This window comes from Ictidomys tridecemlineatus, chromosome 14 (genome assembly GCF_052094955.1).
Source record: "Ictidomys tridecemlineatus isolate mIctTri1 chromosome 14, mIctTri1.hap1, whole genome shotgun sequence".
NCBI classification, from domain to species: Eukaryota; Metazoa; Chordata; class Mammalia; order Rodentia; family Sciuridae; genus Ictidomys; species Ictidomys tridecemlineatus.
The window spans coordinates 8,849,177-8,863,020 of NC_135490.1; the positions used below are offsets into that span (position 1 = coordinate 8,849,177).

Here is a 13,844-nt window from a genome sequence, read left to right on the forward strand (position 1 = left end):
CAATATTCTTAAAGGACAGGTTTGCTCCCATCCAGAAGACTGTTTCCCATCACAGACTGCCCTGGAAGAGGGTCTTGGTGCCTCCGCCTCAGGGGACTGCAGCGGCAGGCTGCCCAATGACAGCCGAAGTGACAGCCACCACTGCCAGGGCCACAAGAAGTGGAACCGGAAACCAGAGCACGCCGAGGGGCCTTGGATCTCACATCATTTGGGCAAAATTTTAATTCTCATGGGAGAGATTAAGTTCAGTAAAACAACAAGGTGTTTTTATTTTTCCTTTAATCTCCTTTAAGGAAGTTTCTTGCTATAGTTCCTCTTGTTCATTCCTAAAAGCACATGTCATGCCCATGGAGCAACTGTTTGGTTAACTTGACTTAAGAACCAAGCTCTTGTTTCCATTGCCGAGGGTGGGTAGGGGTGTTAGGAAGATCAGCAGAACAAGAGCACAGGAACTTTTTAAAAAATCTGTGTATACGTGGCCATATAACTAATGTGATTCTGCAACCTGTACACGTGGAAAAATGAGAAATTATACCCCATTTGATTCAAATGAATGATATGTCAAGATCATTGTATTGTCATGAGCAACTAATAAAAAGAATACTTTAGGAAATGTTTGACCCTTTTTAGTCCTGGACATAACCTGGCCATGTGAGCAGGGGCGGAGGCTGAACCCAGTTCTCTGGACAGAAACTTAGCTATTGAGGAAATAACTGGATCAGCTGGGATGCAGAGGGCTGCTGACAACCATGTTTACCTCACTTGCTAGGTGGGGCTCAGGCCGGTTTTGGCTGTGACTTGCCAGCCAAAAGGGGTACAGCCACGAGGCCACCCACTGTCTGGGTTCCAGACCTGACATCTGGAGCTGCTGCTGGAGACTGGAAATGCCTCTCTCTGGTCATGTGCCGCCTGATGGTGAGGGCGAGACGCCATGTCCAGGTCTCACTGCCGCCTGTGGCTCAGGAGGCAGGCCTGAGAGGTGAAGTGGTCCGTCCCCTAGCCACTTTGGGGCAGGATGGAAGGGCAGGTGCTCTGACTCCACCCAGAGGAGCACTCTCCCCTGCACTCGGACACCTTCCTCCTCACCTGTTCCCTCAGAGTCTGCCATGGATCTCCACTAGCCTCCAGGCCCTGGATGATTTGTCCCAGGACCAGTAACAGGCACAGGCGCTGCTCCCTAAGACGAGAGCTCCTGGTGAACCTGTAACGGCCCTGAAGACCTGGGCGGGGCCACTTTCCCATATCACCCATTAGTTTTCAAGAAGTCTCGTGGGAGGGAGATCCGAGGGACAGCTTCAAGGCATTGAAGTCCGGTCTCTCCAGACGCTGGTTATGCGTGGCCTGCTCACCTCACTCTGTCGGGGTAGAAGAGAGCCATGCTCCACACCAGCACGCCGGCCCAGTCGTGGCCAATGAACACTGCTTGCGGGATGCCCTGGTGGAAGAGAAAGCAGGGACCCCATGTGGGAGAGCCCAGCGCCTCGCCCTGCAAGCCCAGGGTCTCCACAGACCCCTCGAGAGCTTCCCTCGACGTTCACCCTCCTCAGTCCTCCATCCCTATACATCTCCAGCCCCACACCCTCTCTCCAGCTGGCCTTTTCCTTCTCATGGAAGACTGAGGCCACTGGCCACGAGTTCCTTCCTCTCGTCACCTTCTCTCAATCCGACTGCGTTTCCCCTTTGCTCCTTTTCTCCTAGGTGAAGTACACCCTCCCTCCCCAGGTTCCGCGTTCACATTCCACAGACTACGATTGCACCCTCGCTCTTTGGGGAGTGCCCCTTCCAGTCCAAAAGCATCTTTGTCTCCCCTTTCCCTTCTGCTTTGCTGCTGATGACAACAGCTCCCCTCTAATGAGCACCTACTACGACCGCGAGGTCTTGACCTCCATATGAGGTATTGAACCCCTCCACTAACCTCAATACCCATTTCACAAAGGGAACCGGGCTCCCACCCTCAAATACACCAGGCTCTCTCCTCTACCCCAGCTGCTGCCCCAGTCGGCCACCTCAGGGCCGTTCAGACCCTCCCCACCTTGGTGGTCCCTAGCTACAGTCCCTGCCGTGCTCTGCTCCTTCACACCATCAAACTTCTCATGGTGGTTTGCACCAGTTGTCTCCCTAAGCACCATCTAAGTCCCCAAAGCTTGGCTTCTTCCCTCTCATCCCCAAGTCCAGTGCCACCTCCCGCTGAAGGCCCCTGCTCGCCAGCAACGGTGGGTGTGGGTTTCCCCTCCTCAAGCTCCCTGCTCTTCTGCAGCGTCAGACATTTCCTCTGCCACTGCCTTCCCATGGCTTCATGGTGCTGGGCCTTCCAGCCTCGCGTGCCCCTGGCTCTGCTCTCTCCTGTGCCTCTCAAGGGCAAGTATTTTGCCACTCGGCTGTCAGGACTGTCCTTCTGAATGGACACTGTCCACAGAGAATTCACCTGCTCCAACCACTTCAGCTACCACCCCGGGGGAGGCAGAGGCCCACCTGGTCTGCAGGTGGCCCAGGCTCCTTGCTGCATGTCCTAGCAATGACCCAAAGATGGACACCTGATTCCACTGACCTGTACCCACAAGCCCCTCTTTCCACAGTTGGACATGTTCTCAGACAGCTGGAAGTTTTGTAGTGAGAAGTCACAGAGAGTCGCTGACCCTTTGAGCTTGGACTTCCAACCTTCAGAACTGTGAGGTCTGGGCAGCCGCACCAGGCCATGCTCACTTGGAGGTCTCCATCACACACGACACTTGCAAACCCAATTCCATCCACGGAGCTGAGACCGTGCCGAGGGCAGACCCCCAGCTCCTCTCCTCCCATGCACCCTGTAGATCTGGAAGTTGGCGGTCTGAGTCTTCTCTCCACCCTCACATCTCATTAATAAGCCGAGTCCCTCTGCCTTGCGGTTCTCTCTGCTCTATCCCTCTGTTGTCACTGACCTGGCATGGCCGCGGTCCCCAAGACTGCCCTGCAGGTTCTTTCTGCCCCCAGCCTAATCTGGGGAGGCAGAAGACATGACAGGGCAGGGTCTGGGGAACAGTGGTGCTCATTCCATTCGTCATCACTGAGATTGACATGGCCAGCGATGCCAGATGAAGGCGTCAGCCCTTAGATTTGTCAGAGTACATGATGGCACAAAGCTGTGAAGCGGTAGCCTATGGGACATTTTCCAGTGCCTTTCCCTGGTACCCAAGGCTCTCCTCCCTGGCCAGCCCAGCAAAGGTACTTCCCTCTACTTCCTGGAACAGAGAAGCATGCCTACCCCACACTGCCCTCCAAACACTCCCTGTCAGTCTTTGTCACTCTCCTCCCCAGCTGCCCCAGGTGGGCCCATCCCCTGCCCTGGCTATCTCTGCTCAATGGCGCCGACAGCTGAATGGCAAAGGCCACACAGAGTTCTCCAAAGACACCTGCTGTGCCCATTGACCTACCAGCTTATCCAGGAAGGTGACCATTTCCTAAGAAAGAAAACAGACAAAATCAGAAATCGAATCCACCCACCCCATCCTCCTCAAGATCCTGGTTACTGTGTTTGTGCCATGAGCTGATGGCGTGCCCCACAAATTCCTACGTGGAAGCCCTAACCCCCGTCAGACTGTGACTGTGTTTGAAGACAGGGTCTTTAAAAATGAAGTCCTTAGGGTGGGACTATTCCAATATGACAGGTGTCTTCATAAGAAGAGATCAGGACATGGACACCCACAGAGAAAAGGCCAGGTGGGAACACAGGGAGAAACCAAGGAGACGCATCTGCTGGCCTAGGAGAGAGGACTCAGGAGAAACCAACCTGCTGACCCTTTGAGCTCGGACTTCCGACCTTCAGAACTGTGAGAAACGTACGTCTGCAGTCAGTGGGGCTGTGTCATGGCAGCCCTGGGTGCCTGAGACAGTCACCAAAGAAGACTTTGGCTGAGGGTTCTCCAGAGATTCCTAAGGTGCCTAATGGCAGCAGCACACTAGAGGTTCTCAGTGAGGACCAGGGCTAGGGAGTGTCCCCGTGTAAGGGAGAGTCTTCCAGGCTCAGGGTCTCGCAGGAGGCAGGGTGCAGAATTTTGGTCCAGCTACAGTGGACAGAGTGACCCGAGTCCCCATCAGCCACATACGAGGGATGGGATTCGCCTTTCACATAAGCACAGGAACCCATTTACATTCTCCTTCTAGAGACACCAGCTGATGGTCCTGTCCAAAGCCCTTCGCCCAGCACGACCGTCTCCTTCAAAGTAGCTCCTGACTTTCCCTTTTATTCTTTGACCTTTGGGGTTCTCAAAGTCGCTCTCACCCTTGCCCAGGGACCTGATACTGCTGTCTGGGGGCCTCATCTCTGCAGCACCTTCTCCCTTTCAGCTGTGGGAGCAACTCAAAGCCTGGGATTTTGCTTCTCAGCAACTTTTAGTGGCTGATTAGGGGCAAGGTGGAATCAAGGTCAATAATTCCAGGACAGGTAGATCTTTAGTGCCCCTGTGGCGATGCAGAATCTTATTTCTAACTACAGCCTCATTTTCACAGCTTCACTGATCCCAGGAAAAATGGTTTCCAGAAAGAGGGGTCTGGGCTAATAGACATTCTCCAGGGCTTGCCCGTGTCACCACTGGAAAACTCACCGAGGAAGCTCCCCAGCCAGGCCAAAAGCGTGGAATCACCCTGGCACGACATGGTACCCTCATCCTCCCAGGAAGGAGCACGTGCCCTGCCACTGCTTCCCTCCCCAGCGCCCCCCCTCAAGGCGAGACCCGGTAAGCTCCCAGACCTGTGTGGAGAACACTGATCTGAATCATTGCTTCTGTCTCATGGCTGCGTTGTGCTGGGAACTTCCTGTGCAAAAGTGCAAGTTAAGATGGCCCTTTGCTATGGTGACGCCAGCCTGAGAAGTCTATATACAAAGATGTAGAGCTGTATCAGTCTGAAACTCCAGCTCGGGCACCCACTCCCGGGGATAGAGAATTCTGGGCATGACAAGAATGGATGTCGTGCAAATTCCACTGCAACGTTCAAGTCAGTCTGCTTTTCTGAAACTTTCTCACAGATGAAGTTTATATATAATAAAACCTATATAATAAATGTGCTGAGCTAACTCTGAGTCAGTCACACTCCATCAGAGGTTGGCTAACCACCGGGCCCCAGGTTTTCCTCTCCATGTGTCCATTTGTCTTTTCTTCATCTCCCCTTGTCCCTGGCCAATTTTCCCCTGAATTAACAGCCACAGCTGAGAGATGAGAGGGCCACAGCAACCTAGAACACACACCCACCAATAAAGCACACCGAGAGCCTGCAGTGCGGCACTGTCTGAGCACTGGGGTATGGCAGCAGGCAGAACACACCCCTGACCTCAGGGGACCTTAATTCAAAAAGACAGATGAACAGTGGATGGAACATGCCAGGCTAGCCCTGCCCCTCCCCCCACCTACAGTGGTCACTCTGTCCCCTCTGACTCTTGAAGTCTCTGGTGAAAATCCTGGATCCTCCCCCTGGAAACGCACATGGGCACCTGTGTCTCAAATTCTGCAAACTCTTCCAGGAGTTCATGGCCCTTTAGGGTCCTGAACACCACAGATGACATGTCCCCACTTAATGGCACATGGCCACGTCTTTTCACTTCCCAGTCCACCGCAGAGGCTGAATGAGTTCAGTGTTCCCCCCACCAGAGCCCACAGAATCTTACTCAGACCCGGCAGGTGCCTGGGACAACGTAGCCCAACCATTCACTGCACGTTACACCTGAGCATATGACCTGCCACAGGCAAGTGACTCACCCAAGGTCACACAAAGAAAACTGGGGGCAGCCAAGTCTCTACCTGTTAATGAGCTTCGGAGATACTATGGCTCTGCTGCATTCCAGCATTCCCAACCAGGAAATCTAGGACTACAGAGGCACAGGGAAGGGGCTGACAGATTCCGTAAAGGTGCCCATTCTAAAGCCAGTCAGCCCTCTGCACACCCGTGTTCAGTGGCCAAGAGGCGGAATCACACTTGTTGAGTGGACGAAGAGAACGTGGCACATACACAAAGAAATACTCTTCAGCCACAAAAAGAATGTCATTCTGTCATTTGTAACAACACACACAAGCCTAGAGAACTCTATGGTAAGTGAAACAGGGCAGACACAGAAGGCAAATACCACACAGCCTCACTCAGACGCTGAATCTCATACACTTGACCTCATGGAAGCACGAGGCAGAACAGTGGTCACCAGAAGCCGAGGTGGGTAAGGGTGAGAGCAGATGGTCAGTCAAAGGAGGCGGGGTTACAGTTAGGTGGCAGGAATACATGTCAACAGACCCACTGTACAGCAAGGTGACTATAAATAATGAAGATATACTGTATTCCCAAGAAATGTACAGGGCAGATGTTTACGCTCTCCTCTCGAAAATGATACCCATGTGAGCTGATATTACTGTTACATTCCAAAACGCATGCACAGTTCAAATCATCACGTTGCAAATAGGACAAAACATACCACGTGACCTGTTAATTTGAAAAGTGAAGCTAAAATTGGATCTTTAGCTTTAAAAAAAATTGTGTAAAGTATTGTCATGCAAATTTAGGGAATTGGGGTTGAAAAAATGAATTTTCAATATATTGTGGGGGATAGAGTTGAAAAAATGCTTTTTATGGGCCTTGACAGCAGGCAAAATATCCCATTTTCTGTAATGCTGTCTTTAAAGTTAATGTAATTAACTATTAAAATCTTACACTAACAATACTATGATAATTTTTAAAACATCAACTTTATTGATATGATTCACATGCCACAACATCCTCCCTTTTAAAGTGGACAGTTCAGGGGTCTTTATTAGATTCACAGAGTTGTGAAACCATCACCATTATCCAGTTTCAGAACATCTTCTTTGCCTCAAAAAAACTGCATACTCGCTGGCCGTCACCTCCTCTTTTCCTTCCCTGTGCTTGGCAAACAACCACTCCTATGATTTCGGGGCCTATAGATTTGCCTGTTCCAACTGTTTCAGATGTAACATGTACTTTTTGTAACTGGCTTCTACTGAACACAGTGCCTTCAAGGTTTGCTCGTGAGGAAGCGTGCACCACTACTTCAGCACCGCTGCGTGGTCAGGAATGGTCTAGCCCATGGGTGGACCACATTTTGCGTGTCCATTTGCCAGCTGATAGACAGTTGGGTGGTTTTCACTTTGTAGCTACCATGAATAGTGCTGTGTCAACCCTGGTGTCTGGTTTTCTGGGGGCACATGTGATGGATCCTCTTGGGTAAATTCCTAGTTTAGTGATGGTACAGGTGGCCTGGGAGGACGAGAGTGTCCCTCTTTACCTCGTTTGTTTGGGGCAGCAGGACCCCCTCAGGAGTGCGGTTCTCTGAAGCGACCCCTCATGCCCACACCAAAAATAGACTCTGACAGGTCTAAGTGGGGGTCCACGTGAGTGGACAGCAGTGGGACAGGAAGAGGGTCCCACTCAGGGTCACTGGGGAGATCCTGGCTTCAGGAGAGTCACCAGCAGGAGAGGGGGAGAGGCAGACCTGGGACTAAGGAAGAACAGGCTCGTCTGGAAACTGGGCTTTTCCCTGACTTGCTGCTGTGCCGCCAAAGCCCCCTGTGGGGCTGAGGGCCGGACACACAGGGACAAGGTGAGAGGCGGATGAGGAGTGTGACCCACACGATTCCGCCTTAACCTGCCTGACACTCGGTTTCCCCGGGAAACACACCAAACGCTTCATGCATGTTGGTGATCACTTAGAAAAGCCACCCCAACTTGCAGGAAGGATTCCCACTCAATGCCGTGCAATGCACTTTCTTAGGGTTTAACTGGACACCCGAGCTTCTGGCTTCCATCCACAAAAACCTGGAGTGGAAAACATGTTCCAGGTATTATCAAAGATCCTTCTTACCTTACATAACACTTCCATGGCATATTCTTCTATTTCTGCAATTCAAAAAATAGAGAAATACATTTGACTCACATGATTCAAAATATAACAACAAACTAAAAGGACCCCTTTGCAAAACAAACCAACCAACCCCAAACTTCTTACGTTGAAGTCTCCAGTTCTTTGTGACCCTTTGTGTGTGTGTGATGTGAGACAAGGGCCTGGTTTCATTCCTGTGCATGTCCCCTACTGCCACCTGCTGAGACCATCCCCCCCCCATCTGCACTCTCGCACCCTTGTCCAGAGTCGGCTGACAGTAAGTGGATGCTGCTCCGTTCTGTTCCACTGGTCTATGTGTCTGTTTGTAGGTTTGGGCTGTGCGGTTTAATTACTGTAGATTTATAGTAATGTCTGGAATCAGGAAGTGGGATCTCAATTGCCTCCAGCTTTGTTCTTTTTCAAGATTGAATTTGCTGTTTATAACTTTGGTGGTTCCATATAAATTGCAGAATTGCTCTATTTCTATAAAAAACACCACTGGAAGAATGGCTGGGCATGAACATGGGGACAAAGGGGTGAATGGCAGCTCAGCTCACTCATCCTGTCCACCACCGTATCACTGACACCAGGAAGGACCTGGATGGCACTCATGCCTGGCCACTCTGCATCTCTGCCCTCTGTGCCTGAGGCTCTTAAGAGTTCGGGGCTGAGGACCCACTGGAACTAGTCAAAACAAAGGACTCTAACCACGGGGAACAGGCTCATAGCCCCATTCACAGACTCAGGGTTCCCAGGTCATCTACTGACCATCTGGATAGATTCCCACAGGGATCCACAGACACTGGGTTAAGAATCTGACCTACAAATCACCACCAGACCCTGCCCTTCTACTTCTGGGTAAATATCCTAAAGAATGAAAAGCAGTGGCTCACAGATACTTATTTGTACACTCATGTTCACAAGAGCATGACGTGAAGTAGCAACTCAGGTGTGCTCAGGTTCACACAGGTGCTCAGGATAAGCAGAATGTGGTGTGCACACACACGAACTCTCATTCAAGTGCGGCGCGGTGGCACAGGCCTGTAATTCCAGTGGCTTAGGAGGCTGAGGCAGGAGGATCACAAGTTCAAAGCCAGCCTCAGCAACAGCGAGGCGCTAAGCAACTCAGAGAGACCCTGTCTCTAAATCAAATACAAAATAAGGCTGGGGGTGTGGTTCAGTGGTGGAGTGCCCTGAGTTCCATCCCAGGTATGCCCCCCCCAAAAAAGAATTAGCATTCAGCCTTAAGGAGGAGGAAGGTTGGCACTATGCCACGACACGGATGACCCTGGAGGACGTCAGGCTAAGTGAAAGGAGCCTGTCACAAGAGGGCACACCCCATTTCCATATGTGAGGACCTGGAGGAGCCAGTCCCTGGAGGGAACAGTGGCAGCGCCAGGGGCTGGGGCCGGAGAGGTGATGCAGGTGGCAGAGCAGCCTGTGTTCTATACCCCTGGTGACCAGCAGGAGGCTCCCTGGGCACAGGCCTCGGGCTCCTGGGTTCATTTAGAGCATGGGGAACGGGCACTTGTGAGCCCCGAGGGCACAGACAGAGGACCCCTTAGGATGGCTACCGTAGCCAGGGGTAGGAAAGCCTAGGTGCTGGAGAGCTCAGACAGGGAGACGCAGGACCACACAGGACAGCTGCAGGACAGCCAACCCACCTGGAGGGGAGGACGAGTCTCCATAGCCTTTCATGTCCATAGCCAGAACCCGGTAACCCGCCTGAGCCACAGCAGGGATCTGGAAAACAAACGATTCAGGCACCCGCCCCACGGCCTCATCAGTCCTGCCGAACCTTCAAGACTGGTTCCTCTAGCCCCTGCTCCTAAAACGGGTCATTCCAAAGTCCACAGGGTACTACCTGGCCTCCTCACCACAGAGCTGGAAGGGGCCCCCAGGCAGGGCCGCCATGAACAGTGGCGGGGTTTGTGCACTGTGTCAATGACACATTTAGGAGGGCACCTTTTACCAAGATTCTCAGCAAGATTTTATGAGAAGAACCCGCCTTTTCCCAACTGGTTCAGGTGCTGTGGGGCCTACCACAGCTCTGAGATCTGGAGCCTTCTCCACAAAGGCCCCTTTGGAGACGATGTTCCACTTCCTCATCACATTCCAGACTGGCCACCTCTCCCGGATGTCCCCCCTCCTCATCCTGCCTGGGGCGTGCCTTCCTTAGTCTCCCTTACCTGGTACCTCCAAGAGAACCAGCTCTCAGGAAACCCGTGGCAGAAGATCACCACGGGGCCGGAGCCCAGCTCCACAAAATGCAGACGGACCCCAGGCTGTGGGAAGAGAGGGAGGAGACAGTGACCACCGAGTCTGGCACCCCTCCTGCAGGCCACCTGGCACGGGCCACTTCAGTGGGTGGCTGGATCTCACAGGACCCCGCTTTCCAAGCTAGGACCCAGGGCTGGGTGATGGTGGCCGGCAGGGCACTGGTCTGCCTGCACTGACACAGGCAGCTCTCACTTCAGAGTGGGAAGGTGACGAGGCTGGACACCAACAGACGCAGAGGGACCTCCCCTTCCCTGTGTTGTTCTGAAGAGTCTTCAGCACCTGCAACTGGGGGCTAATTTTGGACAAAGCTAAATGTTCACGGCATGGTGAATACCACGATCATTTTATTAGGAGCTGTGTACTCCTTGGCGGGGGGGGGGGGACTTTGCTACACTTGTAATCCTTTCTGAGGCTGCAGGAGTGGGCAGAGACCACCAGTGCTCACGACATCTGCATTCTCCCTTCCTCCTGGCACAAGGTGGCATTCTCCAGGCACCCCCACCCCCACCTTACAGATGGCTATGGGACTGAGTTCTGGCCAACAGGTATGACCAGAAGACATTCCCCACCAGGGCTTTCTACGCTGAGCCCTCCTTCCCTTTCCCTCTCTGCACCACCAGTCCTGCAGACCACCAGTCCTGATGAAGGTGGAGGCACTGAGAAAAGGCACCTAGGCTCTTAGGTGACTGCTGGAAGGAACCCACACTCCCGTGGTGCAGATAAGAAACACACTGGTATGAAGCCACTGAAACAGCAGGATTGCTTGTTATAGCATCTAGCCCATCCTGACTATCACAATGGGCTCTAAGCAAATAGACCAAAGTTATACCTAACCCAAGTGCCCTATTTCCCTCAAAGTGCACGTCTCCAACATTCTGAGGGCAAGGCACGAGAGTAATGGAGTCTTATCACAGAGATTCACTAGAAACTATGCACTTGGTGGATTTCAGTGGCTCCAAGCTGGTGTCCCACACTGCAAGATTTGTGATTCAAAACAAGCTATCTTGCTCAAGAGAACATCAGGTATGCATCTTGCAAACCCTTTCACAAACTACATTCCATTCACTGAATATATTCTGTAGTCTTCCCATTAGCATTTGGCAGAAGTTAACTTTAAATTCTCAATTCCTTATGTTGAAAATTGTGATAATGTTTATGCTTGATCCTAATTTGCCTCTATTATGCATCCCAACTATAAAATTCTCTTGCTGCCTCATATTAAACTCAGCTGAGAAATTCATAAATGTACGCACCTTCCTATCATTTTTTTATGTTTAAAAAATGGCTGTAAAACCAGAACAAGAGAATTCTGGCTACCAACTCAGTTTAGGTGGCATTAGGCTTTGATAGCCTGGCCAGCTGGGACTCTCCAGAGGTCAAATGAGGAACCTATTAAAACTGTCAAGCAGCGAGAAAGTGCTAGACTAGCCCTACCCACAGTGGAGGGGAGTAATGTTTACATCCCACACCCTAGTCCTGGGCAAGTCTTCCCTCCCTCCCTGCCAGGGAGTTGAGATCTGAAGGGACCTTATTAAACATACACCCCTTCAGGAGGACCCAGAGGTCTAGGGGTGACTGCAAGGATGCTGACCAGTAGCTTATAGCAAAAAAAGAAAATCCTTTTTTATAGTCCAAATCCCACTGCCCTCCATGGTCCCCTTCATGATACCCGCCAGCTACATTGCCATCACTTAGGGTGGACTTCACAGTTGGGGTCTCCACCCGCAGAGCCCCATTCTGAGCACATCTGGGCACAACTATTGCACAGGCACTTCATCCTGTAATGGAACTGCTGGGGCTTGAACATATTTCATTAGACTGCAACACCTCTGGGGTCACAGAGGGCCCCTCATTCATCACAGCACTTCTATCTGCACCCAGCAAACAGCAAACGCTCCGGCAACACATGTGGAGTCATCCTCCAGGTCAGCAAGTCTCCGCACGGTCTCTGAGGGCAGCGCAGCTCACTCTCCACCTCCTGACCGTGGAGAACGCAGGGGTCAAGCCCTGTGCCTGGCGATCTGGTGTGGTGTTTCATCTAATCCTAAGCAGAAACCTACAGGAAGGTAAGGCCATCATCCCTTCATGAAGCGGTGGGTACTGAGGCTCAGGGTGGGCAGTGGCTGGCCCACGGCTGTGAGCTTAGTGAATGGCAAGGTCAGATTCAGCCTGGTCTATCTGGCCTCACCCTGCTCTTGAGCTGACCCCTGCTTTAGATCTCTTCCCATTTAATGCAGCCAACGACACATGAAGGAAGATCCCAAAGTGGATCCATAAGGACATCCTGAAGCTTCGGGTCAGCCGCTGGGGGAGGTCTGCTGGCAGGGCAGGAGTCAGGGCCCCTCTGCACCTGGTCTTGGCCTTGCCATGGCCCTGCCCACTGGGCACCATAGTGACCTCGTCCCTCCCTTCACCTCAATGGACTCCTTGTTCATCCCTGCTCTCCCGGTATCCAGCCTGCGCCTCACACAAAGGAAGTGCTCTCACTGCCCAGTGAGAAGGGCTCTGCCCAGAGCACAGGCAGGATGGGCACAGGCTCCCGCACACAGGCTGCCAGGCCCCACATTCCCGGGGGTTTGGCCACATCGGCCGTGCTGATTAGGGTCTCTGACTTCTATTACTTTTTCGGGAATGAGACCTTGGTGAAACCCTTCCTCATCAACGGTGGATGTTCAGCTCCCCTCCATATTTCACAGGTGACTCAGCAGGAGGCTCACCCAGGCCTGGTCAGAGAGCCCCGGCTGACTTACCTTTACTGTCACGTACCCATGGCTCACGTCACTTGGGCTGCAGGGGATCGGCAGAGGGGCCACAGAGTGGAGCAGCTGAAAGGAGGACAGGAACAGTGAGGGACAAGGGACAGCCTCCTTCCCTGAGGCCCTCCCTATATCCTCCCCAGTCCTGCTGGTGCCTGACCACCCAGTCTCTCTCCCCCTTTTGGGCCTAGATAGACTCCATTTCCCAAATAAATTTGTGCAAGATTGTGGAATTGTTACACGTATACTTTTCTTTGTTTATTAAAGATGGGCAGTAAACCATTTTCTATTCTGTCCCTCCTCAGATTCATATGCTAAAGCCTTCCCCACAGAGCCTCGGGTCTTTAAGGAGGTAATTAAGGTAAAATGAGGTCATTAGGATGGCCCTAATCAATATGACTGATGTCCTCATCAAAAGAGGAGATTAGACACAGGTACCAAAGGAAAGCCTGTGCAGAGGAGAAGCCAGCCTCAAGCCACGGAGAGAGGCCCCCAGGGAACCGACCGTACTGGGCTTCTAACCTCCGAGAGAAACAGACTTCTAGAGCTGAAGCCACTGGTCAGTGAAACTCTGTTGCAGCAGCCCTCACCGACTGGTATCTCCCTTGGAGGAAATGGCTGTGAAGCCCTGGAGTGTGCCCAGCTCAACAGGGTTCCCGACTCCTGGCCTCCCCCAGCTCCTGCAGACAGGAGCCAGGGCCTGCGCCCCAGAGGCTGGGGTAAGTCTGCTCCTGCGGGGCTTGGTGTGGTCAGGGACCTCGGGTGGACCCAGAAGAACAAAGGTGACCAGGTCTGAGGTGCTGCTCATCTCCAGGCAGCCCAGGGACCTTAACTCTGTGTCATCCTTCTATGTGAAAGACAGATGTCAGGGACATTAAGTCTGTGGCATCCTCCTATGTGAAGGACAGAAGTCACCTAGGAACTTCCTTCTGACTGCCAAGAAGGCGTGAGCC

At 52.3% G+C, this 13,844-nt stretch overlaps 1 protein-coding gene across 1 annotated transcript in view; it reads right to left on the minus strand.

Annotated features, from left to right (window-relative positions):
• Positions 1-13,844, minus strand: part of Ephx2 (epoxide hydrolase 2) — a 42,672-nt gene that overhangs the window by 14,340 nt on the left and 14,488 nt on the right. Inside the window, exons 6-11 of the mRNA XM_078030849.1 lie at positions 12,886-12,960; positions 10,045-10,140; positions 9,520-9,598; positions 7,838-7,872; positions 3,411-3,437; positions 1,350-1,435 (exon numbers count right to left, since the gene is read on the minus strand). Coding sequence (XP_077886975.1) covers positions 1,350-1,435; positions 3,411-3,437; positions 7,838-7,872; positions 9,520-9,598; positions 10,045-10,140; positions 12,886-12,960 — 398 coding nt within the window. The remainder of the gene's footprint in view (positions 1-1,349; positions 1,436-3,410; positions 3,438-7,837; positions 7,873-9,519; positions 9,599-10,044; positions 10,141-12,885; positions 12,961-13,844) is intronic.